The sequence below is a fragment of the Pelodiscus sinensis genome, chromosome 19, assembly GCF_049634645.1.
Source record: "Pelodiscus sinensis isolate JC-2024 chromosome 19, ASM4963464v1, whole genome shotgun sequence".
In the NCBI taxonomy this organism is placed as follows: domain Eukaryota; kingdom Metazoa; phylum Chordata; order Testudines; family Trionychidae; genus Pelodiscus; species Pelodiscus sinensis.
The window spans coordinates 16323479-16337136 of NC_134729.1; the positions used below are offsets into that span (position 1 = coordinate 16323479).

The 13658-nt window shown below is 62.9% G+C and overlaps 1 protein-coding gene across 4 annotated transcripts in view; it reads left to right on the top strand.

Moving 5' to 3' along the window:
• LOC102447168 (AT-rich interactive domain-containing protein 3A) overlaps nt 1-13658 on the top strand; it is a 66837-nt gene that overhangs the window by 20006 nt on the left and 33173 nt on the right. For all 4 annotated transcript variants that reach the window (XM_075902638.1, XM_075902639.1, XM_075902637.1 and 1 more), the window contains exon 3: nt 999-1323. In XM_075902638.1, coding sequence (XP_075758753.1) covers nt 999-1323 — 325 coding nt within the window. The remainder of the gene's footprint in view (nt 1-998; nt 1324-13658) is intronic.

Consider the following 13658-nt stretch of genomic DNA (forward strand, 5'->3'; position numbering starts at 1 on the left):
TGTCTCGGGCTCCCCTGTGTCGCGCCAGGGTGGCAAGCGAGCCGGAGATCAACTCCGACTCTTCTCTATGCCCAGCTCTTGTGCAGCCAAAAGTGGGTGCTGGGTGGCGTCTGAATGGAGAGGCAGCGGGCCCCACTGGTTAGAGCACCTGTTGCTGTGTGGCTTGCCACCTAGCCGGGAGGAGTCTGCCCCAGGCTGGGGGTTACAGGCTTGGTTGGAAGCCGTGGGGAAGCGTCTCGTCAGCCTGTGATGGATGGTGGCCAGGCTGCAGTGGGAAGGGGGTGGGAGCTGCCTGTCCAGTGACCTCTTCACCCGGCAGCATGTTGCTGGCCAGATGGAGGGTGCTAATGCTCCAGATGGTGCTGGAGAAAGGGTGATACCCGTGTTCCTAGGGGCTCAAGCCACACGTGGGATTTAGGCACCCAGCGGCCGTTGAAATCCATGGAGGGTCGGAGCCGAAGTATCTTTGAGGCTCTGGGCCCCAGCGGCGCAGCGAGGAGCAGGGTGTGAGAACCGAGGCAGGGCTGAGCCAGCCTAGGTCAGAGCAAGAGTCCATCTAGGCCTGCAGCAGCAGCTGGAGGGGCCCTGCACTCGGTGGTTCTGGGGCCGCGTCAGGGAAAGGATTCCTGCTGAAACCTGGGAGGAGGAGGGTTAACATGCCCTGGAGTCCTCGGGCTGCAGCGTCCAACCCCCGCCCAAACTGCCACCCTCAACTCTTGCTGGGGATCTAGTGGGCATGAGTTCCGCAGGCCAAGGGTGGGTTCTGTGGTCCGAGCCTTTCCTCTCCCTGCTATGAGTTTGCCCCCTTTTTGGTTGTATCGAGTGTCCCTCTCTAATAATCTGGGACTGGACTGAGTCCGGTGGTGCAGGCTGGGCCGTGCAATGGGGCACGGTGACTCAGGTGGCATCTCCGTTGGCATGTGGATTTTTAGCCGCTCCAAATACTACATTGACTGTTCTCTTCCCCCCCCCCCCCCTTATTTTCTCTAAAACTCCAGGAAGCGCAAATGGGATGAAGAGGACTTTGAGGAGGACATGGAGGAGGAGGAGGAAGAGGAGGAGGAGGAGGAGGAGGAGGATTACGAAGAGGATGAAGAAATGGGGGAGGACGAAGGACTGGGCTCGGCAGAAGCGGCGAGAGCCGGTCCGGGATCTCTGCTGCTCCACAAGCCGCAGGTCCCCCCGCCGTACCGAGGCGACCCGCAGCGGCTGCCTGGCGGCCAGGAGCGGCTGTCGTCCAGCTTGAGCCACCAGGGGCATTTGCAGCTACCGCAGCAGACTCCGGACCACGGCGACTGGACGTACGAGGAGCAGTTCAAGCAGGTAGGTGCCCGGGAGGCGCCCGTCCCTTTAACTGACTTGCTGACCCGGAGTTTATAAGCCAGTTACTTTTAATGCTGCATCTCTAGCACTTAATCCCCGGCGGGACCTTGAGCAGGGTCAAGCGTCCCGCTGCCCTGGCAGGCCGGAGATGCCAAGGTGGCTGCATGCCTGGCTAAGCCCAGGAGCTGTTCCCGCCAAGCGCCTGGGCCGTGTTTGGGATGGCTGGCGTCGTGCGGGAGCTTTGGAAGGGCGGCAGGCGGGTCTGACGCGGCGTGTGAATGAAGGCTCCGGGGGAGAGCCCGGGGCGCCCGGACCCTTCTAGTGGCTTAGATGGATTTTAATATTTTGGGCGCCCGAGCGCTTGGCAGGTTCCTGGCGCTGTCTCTAGTTCCATGCTGCCAGCCTTGGGCTCAGAGCTTGTCCTTGGAGCCACCCGGGCCAGCTGGGTGCCAAGCCCAAGAACTAGGCACCCCGGAGCCATGGGCCCGTCCTTCTCAGCTGGGCTAACGGGCGCGTTTGGTGCGGCTCAGTGCAGGCTGGCCGGGGCAGCTAGGTGCCCGCGTCTTCCCACCAAATGGTTCTTGCGTCACTAACGCTGCAGCTTTTTTGACTTCGTGTGTCTGCTCGGCTGGGGGCCCGATCGCAGCTCTGCCGCGTGTCTGTGTTGGCCTCCGGCCGGGCAGTGCCCTCTCCCTGGCACGCTGCTTTCGCAGGCAGACCGGCTCTGCTGGCGTCGTTTTGCAGAGCTCTGTGAAGGTGGGGATCCCGGCGACTTATCCATTTGGCCTGGATTTAAGCATGTGACTTCACCATGTGCCTAGTGGTAAGGGCAGGCTGTTCAGCCGGGCACTTGGACGGGCACCTTGCAACGCTGCCCAGTTGCGCCCCTCCTAGCTAGGGCAGCCCTCTGGGTTTCCGCTTGGCAGCAGGGATGTGACGGGCAGACGGGGGGGGGGGGGGGGGGGGGCGGGGGGGCTGGTCTTGCCTGCTGCCATCTCCCCGGTTAACCGCTCAGCCGGCACTTACAGCCCCACTTCCCCTGGGGCCAATGCGGCTGGAAACTGAACTCCGAGTCCCAGAGCAGAGCCCGGCGTCCGCTGAGCCGCAGCGCGGTGGATTGGCAGGGCGCTGCAGCAGGGACCGTAGGCACTCGGTGGCCGGAGCCGCACCCTCCCTCCCGCGTCTGCCTGGCGGCTAAATGCGCTTTCTCCTGGCTTTCACGCTGAACAGCCGTCTTGCCCCCTCTTCCTCCTTGGCCGAGCCTGGCTCTGGGGTCGCAAGGCCCCCCCGCCCTAAGCCTTGGGCCACCGGAGGAAATGCTTCCAGCCGGGCTCCCAGGCCCCGGGGAGGTTCCTTTGATCTAGGTGGCGAAGGCCCATCTGAGTTCAGAGCCGGGGGAGGGGATGCGCCAGGAACAGTAGCGGCAGATGGAAGCCAGATGGATGGGGGGGGGAGGAGGCTGGTGCTGCTTTTGGGGTGAGTGATTGGCTGTGCCCGGAGCGTGCCGGGGGCGTCTGGCTCCGGCCCGGGAACGCGCGGGCGGGGAGAAAGTGTTGGCTGGCAGGATCCAGGAGCCCCTTGTCTGCTGCCGTGAGGCTGCCCGGCCACTTTCCCACTCAAGCACCTGGCGGCCAGGCCGGTCTCTGTCATCTCCCCCCTCGGCCCGGTCGCCGTCTCCTCCCTGCCTGGCCCAGCGCCTTGGCGCAGCCCGTCTTCTCTCTCCGCTACGGTCACTTCTGTGTAGTTAGCGCTTAGGGAAAATCCTCCGAGACTGGCTCGAGCGTCTGCCTTGCTTCCCTCCTCCTGCCCTGGCCGGCCTCTTCCTGCTTAGCTTTGCACCAGCCCCTCACGGCGCCCACGTGAGGCCTGGGCCCCCCTGCGCCGGGTGCTGCACGTGCACGGAAGCTGAGTTTGGCCCCGAAGAGTTTGCAATTCAGAAAGAGGAGAGGCCGGTCCGGTCCGCGGGAGGAAGTGACTTGTCTGAAGGGTCGCACCAGGGGTCAGGGGCCATGCTGGGATCAAAAGCCCTCTGTTCTCCCGAGTCGCCCACCCCGCACGGCCTGGCTGGCCGCGTGGCTACGTGCGGCTGCCGTTCGAAACGCTCGCGCTCCAAAACTCTGCTGATCCTTCCCCATCTCTAACATGCATGTGGCTTGGCTGGTTTTTTTTTTTTTTTTTTTTCTTAAATCTTCCTGTGTTGTCTCAAGCTCTTATTTACACCTTCCTCCGGCTGATCTGTATCTTCTTCATGTGGCTTTTTTTGTACTTCCTGTAAATAGGGAGCGGGGGCGGAATCTTTTTATCTGTGAAAAAGCTTTTAAATCCCGCACTTGTGATCTTCCTGTTTTTGTCAGCCGCTTGCTGTCATCACACAACCCCGCGCACTGCGGGTGCTTGGGACAGCAGGATCGCGAAGCCGGGGCGCCTCTCTCCCCTCTCGGCGTGGGGCAGTAAAGCTCATTTTAAACGGCTGCTGACCGACGTGGCAGGTTGCTACCTGGCGAGGGTGTTGGCAGCGGTTTGTTCACAGCTTGAAAGTTTGTGGTTGTTCGCTTGACACTCGGCGGGGCCGGAGAAATCTGTGTGGCTCTGCTCCCAGCCGGCGCTTGCGAGCCCTGCCAGCGCGTGTGGCTTTGTTTTAACCCAAGTCCTGTAACGTTGGGCCGAGATCCAGCTCCGGGAGTCATGTGATTTGCGGGAGCATCTCGCTTTGGTTTTCAGTAGTGTGTGGTGTTGTGGTGGGGTTTTTTTAAAGTGCATTTGTGGCAGTAAACGAACTCTGGCAGATGTGACTGTGAAAGACCTCGCAAGCAGAAGGCCCCTGTCTTGAACCTCACGGCAGGTTGCTGGGGGTTGGTTTTGGGGGGGGGAGGGGAGAGGGCAGCTGACTCAGCTGGGGCAATGCCACTGCTGGTGTATCAAAGCGGCTTGGGACCGATGTGTAGATGGGCAAGACAGCTGCAAGGGCTGGTCTAGTCAGCAGTGGTGAAAACCAGACCCAGGGAGCTGAGGCAGGGGTCTTTAAGACTCCCCAAGGGAGTTAGGCACTTGATTCCCTTGGGCTCATTTGAGCGTCTCCGCTGGCCCTGCATTCCTCTCCGGGCTGGGCACGAGCGCTCTGTTCCGGGCTGGACGTGCCTGGCAGAAGCCCACAGCCGCGGAGGGGCAGCGCTCCAGCCCCGCCCGGTTTGGGGAAAGCCTTTCCCCCCGGCCGAGCATGTGGGAACGCAAGCGCGTCAGCGCCTGGCCCTCCGCCAGGGGTGTCTCCGCGCGGCGCTTGGCCTGTGGCGCCACTTGGCCGCCCTCCAGCGCAGGCTTTTTGAACCGGCTCCAGCCCCAGCTGCCGGGGAGCAGCGCCGGTCTCTGGGAAGGAGCAGCAGGAATGTAAACACTGGCTGCTGGCAGGGCCTGGAGGGCTGCAGGGGCAGGCCCGGGGGGTCCTAGCAGCGGCTACTCGATGGCTTCCTTGCCCCCGCTCTCCACTCGCCGGGGGGGTCCCCACCGCAGATCTAAGATGCATCGAAACCAATCCTGGCACGACCGCTTCTTTCTGGCGCTCGCGTCCTCGCCGGGAGCCCCGCTGGCGAATCGCAGCCGTGCCAGGGAACCCGCCCGGAACAAAACGCCAGCCCCTGCCCCGGAGAGACCGACGCCCCCGGCTCCGGAGGGGGCGCGGCCCCTTCCCCACGGGGCGGGCGGCTCACGAGACCGATGCCCGCTCTTGGCGGCAGGGAGGCCGGGGCCGCGGCGATTCCTAGAACGTGAGCCGGGCTGGGAGGCAGCCCCCGGCCAGCAGGCACCGCGAGAGCGTCTCTTCCCCGCCGGGCCCGGCCCCTGCGGCGTCTCTGCACGGCCCGAAGGCTGGGAGTGATCCGGCTGGTCCGTCGCGTGCTTCAGCCAGCGCCAGCCCAGGACAGAGAATTCCTCCATCGTCCCCTGGCGCACGCGGGGCCTTTCCCTAGCGCCCGTCCGACTCCCCTCCTGCCCTGTTCTCCGGAGCACGGTGGGGGGGCAGAGGGGCGCCATGGCGGGGGTCCTGGCAGAAGCAGTGGCCCAAGAGGGCTGCATCGGCTTTCCCCTGCCGTGCAAGACTCCAGCACTTCTGCTCTCGGCTCCCGAGGCCTCTGGGGGAGGGGGACCCAGGGAGCCCGGGCTGGCTCATGGCTCAGGACCTGGTGCACCCGAGCTCCCTTTGACAGGCAGGAAGCCAGCAGGGGAGGGGAGGGCTCAAACGCAAGGAGCTGCCTTCTCCCCGCAGGCCCCTCCCCTGCGTCTCTGGGCGGGGGCCGGGGGAGCACCCCATGGACGGAGGGTGGTTTTCGGACTCTCCAGGGACTGCGGGGGCGTTCCCTGGGGGGAGGGGGAATCGAGTCCTGCCCTGGAGGAGGGAGGCTGCGTGCGTGGGGCGGCTCACTCTGCCCTAGAGGGCCAGCTGCTGTCTCTGCTGTGGGGCACTGGCTCACTGCCCCCCCGCGTTGCCCAAGGGCCGGCTGAGCCGGGTGTCAGGTTGCCACGAGGGTCGTCTTGCCCGCCCGGGGAGGGAGCGCTGCCCTGCAAGTCCCATGGCCAGGGAGGGGGAGGCTTGTGGCTCCTCAAACAGCTGGAGGATGGGGGGGGGGGCAGGGTCATCCCCGGCACCCAGTCCTGGCTCTGGGCTCGAGCCAGGGTGACGCCGGGAGCTGGCGCGTGGCGGCTCCCCTCTGCAGAGCCCGCCGAGGGGCGGCCGAAGGTGACTGCCTGGCCGGGGAGGGGCGAAAGGGGGCTCTGCTCCCCCGCAGGGTCGGGCACCCGGCCTTTGTCCCGGCTTGTCAGGGGAAGGTGCAGGGGTGAGTCACGAGGCAGTTGCGGAGGGTGGAGGACACCCTGCAGCAGCCCCGACGGGCTCCCAGGTGTTCTAAGGACGTTCTCCCCCCGATCCGCACGCTGGAGGGGATGGGGCTGGAGGGGGGGCTGGTGAGCAGGGTGAGCTCGCACCCAGCTCCTGGGCCTGTCCAGGGCCCAGCCGCATCGCGCTTTGGGCCCACGGCTATTCGCGGGAGTGACGTGGGCAGCCAAGGCCTGGTCCGCACCTGGAAGATGCCGCGGTCCCTGCCTTGCACAGGGGGTGAGAAATGCTCGTCCCGGCTGCAGCTGCAGCCGCCTGCTCGGGGAGGTGGATTCGGGCCAGTGATGGGCAGGGGGGTCCTGTTGCTGTCGCTAGTCTGGGCTCTGCCGTTGGACGCCCCGTGGCATCACTGTGCCAAGGTGGTGTCCTGCTGGGCGAGCAGAACCCGCCGCGGGAACCCCCGCTTGTGGGAAGCTGCGTCACGGGGGAGGGGCGCCGGGCCGCTCGCCCGCGGGAAGGGCTTTTCGCACCCCGAGCCACGGAAGCGCTGACACGTTCAGCTGCAGGGCGACTGTCTCCCCGGCCGTGCGACGGCTCTCGCCCCGCCCCCGCCCCTCTGCTCCTCGGCCAGCTACGGTGGCACAGAGCTGCCTGCAGGCTCAGAGCTTCCTGCGGGGAGCTCCCCATGGGAACCACAGCGGCCGTGTCCAGGTCCTGCCAGGGCTGCGCTGGCCCCAGGCTCAGGAGACCCCCCCCCCCCGCCCGCCCCCTCGCCTCCCCCAAACGATGTCAAAATATTGAAGCAAACCCTCCCGCCCTTCCCCTCCTGCTGGTGTCAGGCCCTTGTGCAATTCCCTCGGCCTCGCACCGGTTTCCACCGGGGGTTAAAAAGCACGGAAGGAGGCTCAAGGCTGGCTGTGCTGCTGCCTCGGCGCACGCGGGCCCAGGACAAAGCGCCTTGGTGCCACGCTGCAGTTCTGCCACGTTGCTGGTGCAATAACTCGCTGCGCTTGGGAGGGGTGTCGTTTTTTCACCCTCCCTCCCGTGCGAGAATGTGCTGGGTAGACACCTCTGCCCGTGTCGACTCGTCCTGGTGAAGCCGTGACCTCAGCGGAGGCGGTGGTGGCCTCGCAGGGGTGTTGCTTTCAACGCGCCTCACGGCGAGGCCTCTGCGCCTTCCATGCAGTAAAACCTTTTTCTGTTTCCCCTCGGCCTGTTGCTGATCGGCTGCTGGCAAACCTTGGGAGGTGAATTGCAGGAGCACGTTAAACTCCACTCCGCTTGTTCCACCCTCCTCGGGCCGGGCGCTGTTCAAAGGGCAGGGAGCAGCTGGCTGTGCGCTCCTTGCGGGTGCAGACTTGGACCGGCGTACATTTTTATAGCTGAGCGATGACGTCCCCAGAACGGGGCGGCGAGAGTCCAGGTCGTCTCGCTCCACAACCTGCCGCAGGGTATCGCTCCTGCACGGTGGTAACTGTCCTGCCCTTGCAGGGTCGACAGTGCGTGCCCCGAGACGTGTGGATGTGCCACCAGCGGAAACCGATGCTGTGGGCGCTCTGCCTACTCATCTGGGTGGCACGTGACTGTCTCCTGAGCACCCGCCCCAGGGTTCAGCTGGCAGGGCACAGGCGGGATCAGACAGTTGCCAAAACCTGGATCTGATCCTGCAGCCAGCGGCCAAATGTGGCTCCTAAGTCTCTGCAGGATGGGGGGCCCTGCTGTGTGGGGCAGAGCCTCTGGCTGCCGGAGTTTGTCCCCTGGCCGAGACCACCCGAGGGCAGGCGGGTGAATGGTGTCACGGGGCAGAGCTGAGCCCTGTCCAAGGTCCTGCCCTGCTGATTGGGGTGGGGTGGCACAAGGGCGTTTGTCCCAGGACCTGCTCCCAGGGCTCTTGGGGGGCCAGTGGGGCGTGCTCCTGGTGGCTCTGAGGGTGGCCCCACCCCTTCTGGGAGCCAGGTATTCCCTGCCCAGCAGCCGGGCTGGTCTGCCAGCAACCAAAGGGGCCGACAGTAGAGCTGGGGTAGCTGGCTGCTGCGCTCTGGCTTGCGTCCCCCTGCCTCTGAGCAGGCAAAGTGCTGTTGGACTGTGGCGTGGACACACACACACACACACACACACACACACACACACACACACACACACACACACACCCCCAGCCGTGCTGAACGTCCCAGGGTTCCAAGGCATCGCTAACCCGCCAGAGGGGCTGGAGCAGCGTCTCTCGTTTTGCTTTGGGCCGTTCCTCCCGCTCTGCGCCTGGACAAACCAGAGCCGGGTGGGCGAAGTGGGGAAACGTGGGTCTCTGCCTACCTCCGGGGCGTGGGATTTAACGGGCAGTGAGTATCGGGCGTCTGCTTCCTTTGAATTCCAGCGGAAACCCCCTTTCCCGCACGCCTGGGAGTCCTGGTTTTGGAATGGACTAACTTAGCGAGTTGCTAGTTTCCAGTGGAAAGCAATGGGCGTTAGGCACCGAAGGGGAACAGAAGCAATGAGGGGTTTGGAACGGGTCCTATATGAAGATTAAAAAGACTTGGACTTTACAGCTTAGAAAAGAGGCTAAGGAGGGATCTGATCGAGGTCTACAAAATCATGAGTGGGGTGGAAAAAGTGAATAAAGAAGAGTTATTTATTTATTCCCACACTATAAGAACTAGGGCTCACCCAATGAAATGAACAGGCAGCAGGTTTACAACAAACCAAAGGCAGATTTTCTTCACCCAGCACACAGTCAACCTGTGGAACTCCTCGCCAGAGGATGTGAAGACAAGGACTTTAACAGGGTTCAAAAAAGAGCTAGATAGGTTCCTGGAGGTTAGGTCCATCATTGGCTAGTAGCCAGGCTGGGTAGGAATGGTGTCCCTGGCCTCTGTTTGTCTGGAAATGGATGCCAGGGGAGAGCACGTGTTATGTCACTCCCTCTGGGGCACCTGGCCTTGGCCATTGGGCTGGATGGACCTTTGGTCTGAGCCAGGCTGGTCGCTCTGATGTTCTTATGTTTTAGGGTCTGGGCGTAAATGTCTGTTGACCTCACTCCCTTCTGGGTGCTGCCAATCTGCCCCCCAGGTCTGGTTGCCTGTGAATTGTAGGTTTCCTTCCCCCTCACTTGGGCATTGTGATAGCGGTGGAGCAGGGCTCTCCCTGTGCCTGGCTGGGAGGGGAGGCCGAAGGTTGAAGGCAGCCCTCGCCGTTTTGTTTGTTCACCTCCCGGCCCAGCAGCAAAATGTCTGCGCAGCCCGAGCGGGTGGGGGGAGAGCTCTGGTCAAAGGCGGTTCCTTAAGTCAGCAGGAAAAACCAGTCCCATGGAGCCGCCGTGCAGGCTACCCTGAGCACGGGGGTATTCAACAGGCAGGGGCCTTCGCCCTGGGCGCAGCCGGGCGGGCTCTGTCCGTTGGCGTGTTGAAACAAGCGGGCTATCGTGGCGCCCGGGTGTGCAGTGGGTGGGGGTGCTATAGCGTGGGGGGGCAGGGCCGAGGGTTATAAAAGTTCCCCCAGGACCTTAAAATCGACACCCTCCGTGACGCTGGCAGCCAGGCTGGCCCCGTCCTTTCGCTGCTGCAGGCCGCTTGCAGCAGAAGGAAGAAGCCAGCGCCTGGCTGCCGTGTTTCTTGACGGGTTAGTCCGTCTCTGCCGCGGTCCGTCAGAGCCCTAATTAACGATGCCTCACAAACGGGAGTGGTGGCAGGGAAGGCAAAGAACTCCTGGCTGTGCTTTACAGCTGGTGAAACTGAGGCACGGGGGTGGGGGGGGGGAGTGACTTGCTCACCCAGGGAGTTGCTCTGGGAGAATCCGGAATAGAATCCGGGTCTCTGGTCTCCGCTGTCGCCCCCAACCCGTGGCTGGAGGAGGAGGTTTCGGGATAGTTCCCAAGCTGTCCGTGACCTGAGCCCTGGGTGCCCGAGGGAAGCCAAGTGCAGATCGGGCAAGACCACGCTTGGGGGGCCGGAGGGCAGGGCTGGGATTGAATTCGTGGGACAGGCTCATGCCAGCAGCCTCGGCTTCCTTCCACCCCTTCTTTGCGAGCGGCTGTCCCTCTGGTGTAGGGCGGCGCCTGTGTAACCGGGGTGCGTGGGCGGCTGCTTTCTCCTCCGGGATCCGGCAGGACTTGCTCCCAGCCCTAAGAGCCAGAGGTGAGGTCCAGGGCCTGCCCCACACCCAGAGCAGGAGCGCCTCCGCGCACTCTCCCTTGGGGGCGCAGCACCGCGCCCGCACCCCCCGTCAGTCAGCATCTTAACTGTCCGAGGCCACACCTGCTGGTGAGGGCCCCCGGCGCGGCGCAGCCTGCGGGTTAACACACAGAAATTCCACGGGCTGCTCACGCGCGCTGGAGGGTCGCACCTCTGACCTTTCTGTTCCGGATTCGCGCTCTCACCACAATTCACTAAGATCAGGAGAACTCAACTCAGTGAGTTTGCAGCGTTTCCTGTCGCTGCCCCTTCTGGAGTTTCCTGTGCGCTAATGCGAGAGGCAGCTGCTCTCCGGATTGCTCACGCTGTCCCGTAATTCAGCCGGTGGGAGCCCCGAGTTGATTCATCCTTCAAACGGGAGGCGCAGGCCCAGACCGCCTGCCATAGGGCGTTCCCCACCCCCTCGCTTGCCCTCCAGGGAACCAGGCGTAAGACGCGCTGCTGGGGGCATTGCATGGGCACGTTCAGCGCCTGGCTAGGGATCTGGTGCACGTGCCTGCAGATGCCAGGGTGCCTAGTGGTCACAGCCTGGTTCTAACCTTTGGAGAATTGGAGTCTGTTTCGCTGTCGCATAGTCGCCCCGCCCCGTGCAGGCCCCGTCTCTGTACATCAGCCAGGCTAATGCGTCGCGACGGGCGTCGGCTTCACGTGCACGGGAGGAAGCCTTTCTGGTGCCGGGGGGCCGCGCGCAAGTGAGACGCAAAATAAAATGGAGAAACCCCTCGCTGCTGTGACTCCCTCTGCTCAGGGTGCCGGCATCCCCCCGGCTCGGCTAGAAATGTGGGGTTCAGTGTGCAGGAGGGGACTGCCGGGGGCAGGCAATGGGGGTGCAGTGTATTTGGGGCACAGGTGGCTCCACCTGGCCATGCATTTGCAGGCACTGCCCCCACTGCTCCTATTGGCTGTGACTCCCAGCCAATGGGAGCGACAGAGGAGGAGCCTGCCCTTCCCCCAGCTGGGCAGAGCTGCTCCCTGCTACCCCCCCCCCCCCAGGCAGGACTGGCCACGCAGGGGCTTTAGCGCCCACGGCGGGGAGCTGGCCTTGCGCTCCCGGCACATGGGGGGGGGCTCCAAGACTCGGAGACTTGCACTGCCAGCGTTGGTTTGCCCCGCTATGGGGGGAAGCTCTGAGCCTCGTGGGCCAAATCAAGGCAAGCAGGGGCCAGATCTGGCCAATCCCCCCCCCCCCCATTCATGGAGCTCTTTGAAATCGCCCTCTCGAAAGGCCCCGAGCGATTCCTATCAGACTCGTGGGGCTCCAAGAGACGGGAGGGGGCCGGGCTGCGAGGCGTCGGGGGTCATTCCCTCGGCAGTGTGGCCTTTGCTCTGCCCTGCAAATGTGGGCAACTTTTGCATCCCCCCTTCCCCTCGTCCATTCGCCATTCCCGGTTTGAGGAGAGCAGGCCGGGACGCCTTCCAAGCAGCCTGGGCGCCAGAGCAGTGGGGTGACTTTGGAAAACCAGCCCCCTTTAAGAGGTCCCGAGTCTGTTGGGAAACTTCAACTTTCCCTTTCCCTCGGCAGAGCTTTTCCCCTCCCAGAAATCGTGCTGGTTTTTTAAAATCCGCCCACGGCGATAGGAAAACAAGGCAACTTTGCAGCTTCTCGTGTGCCCTGCAAGGCTCTACCCAGCGGCGTTATTCCGGAATAACGGAGCGCGTCTACACTGCAAGCCGCTATTTGGGAATACTGGCGAGCCGGAGGACTTCACTCCGACTCCTGGAACCCCCGTTTCCCGAGGCGCATGGGAAGTCGAAGGAAGAGCGTTCCTCCTGCCGTGCGGCGCGTGCCGACAGCCGAGCTGAGCTATTTCAACTTCCGCTACACAACTGCCAGAGCTGAAGTTGTCGCTTAATTCGACTCTTGCGCTGCAGTGTAGACGTGCCCTGTGCGGGGGAGGGGGAGTCGGGGGTTGGAAACCAATTTCTCTACCATCCTGCCCCTGTCTCCAGCTTGGGTGGCTAGCAAGTAGGAAAAACAAGCCATTCCCGTCTGCGCTGTCTCCTCGCCGAGGGCTAATCTCTGCAGAGATGGGGCAAGAGCCGGTCCAGGAAAGTGCAGGTTTTGCAAACGCGGCGACCTTGCAAATCTGGAAAACTGATGTTTTGCTTTGGCTGGGCCGTGCGGCAGGCGAATCGCCTCTGGGGAGCCGGTCGTTTCAGGCAGACCCACACGAGACCCCCGCCTGCAATCAAAACGGGCCCCTCCCTCCTCTTCCCCCTCCCTTTGTGCTTCTTCCGCCCTTGTGCAGGGATCCAGAGTCGCTTGCCCTTAGGGGCAGGTGCTGTAAATAGTTTCATGCTGTTCACATGACTCAGCCGGCAATTAAAGCTGAAAAGGGGGAAATGCAGGAGGGTCTGAGGAGGTGGAGGAAGTGGTGTTTTTCTCCTTCAAAGGGGCCCTGTGAATAGAGCGTTTTCTCTTTTGATTGCTCCTCAGGATATGGCTCTGGGTTGGATGTTGCTTTTGTCAGGGAGGCTTCGCTACTGGTTTATGCTGCGGGAAAATCCCTGAGTGGGGGGAGAAGTAGAGCGGAGGAGACGGGGGGAGCAGGCTTGTGAAAACGCTCTTTGGGGGGAGTCTCGCAGCAGCCCGGTGCTGTCGGGTTCTCCCGCCGTGGTACTTGCCGGTTCGGTTTGGTTTCTACAGCTCCGGCTCCCCGAGTCCCACGCGAAGGTGTAAGAATCACCGTTTGGGGGGGTTTGCTTAAAAAAAGAAAGTTCTGTTTCTACCCATTTTTTACACAGGGCAAAACATAAAACCCAAGTGGCCCCTTCAAGCTCCAAATGCCGAAGGCAGTGAAGGAAAACCTGCGCTGAGACGAGATTTTGAAAAGAACAATTTAAACCCAAAAAAGTCACGAGTGGTTTAAATCCAGGGCTTTGAAGGCGAGAGACGGTCGGTCGGTCGGTCTGTCTCCAGGGTTACGACCCATCTCCTCAGGCTTCCTGTGTGAACGCAGGCGAGTGACTCAGCGCCTTTGGGCCAGGCCTGCCGAGATATTTGGGTGCCTGCACCCTTGGAAAGCGCTCGTAAGGAGTGCGGGGCCTAGCGTGTTCGCAGGGTGTAGGGCATTTCTCAGCCCTTTCCAGGCCTAGCAAGGGTAAAATACGAGGGAGGTTTTGCAGATTCAGACTAACACGGCTACCCCGTCAGACACGATTGTCCTGCATGCGCTGCCCTGTCCTCTGGTCAGGGGTCGGCCTCCAGCTCGGCCTGGCCTCGCTCGGGTCTGCACGCTGCCTGTCAGTGTGTGCTTTCTCCGGGGTTCTCATCAGTGCGAGCTCTTCGATTCCCGGGAATCCTGGAGCCTGATTTCCCACGGCCC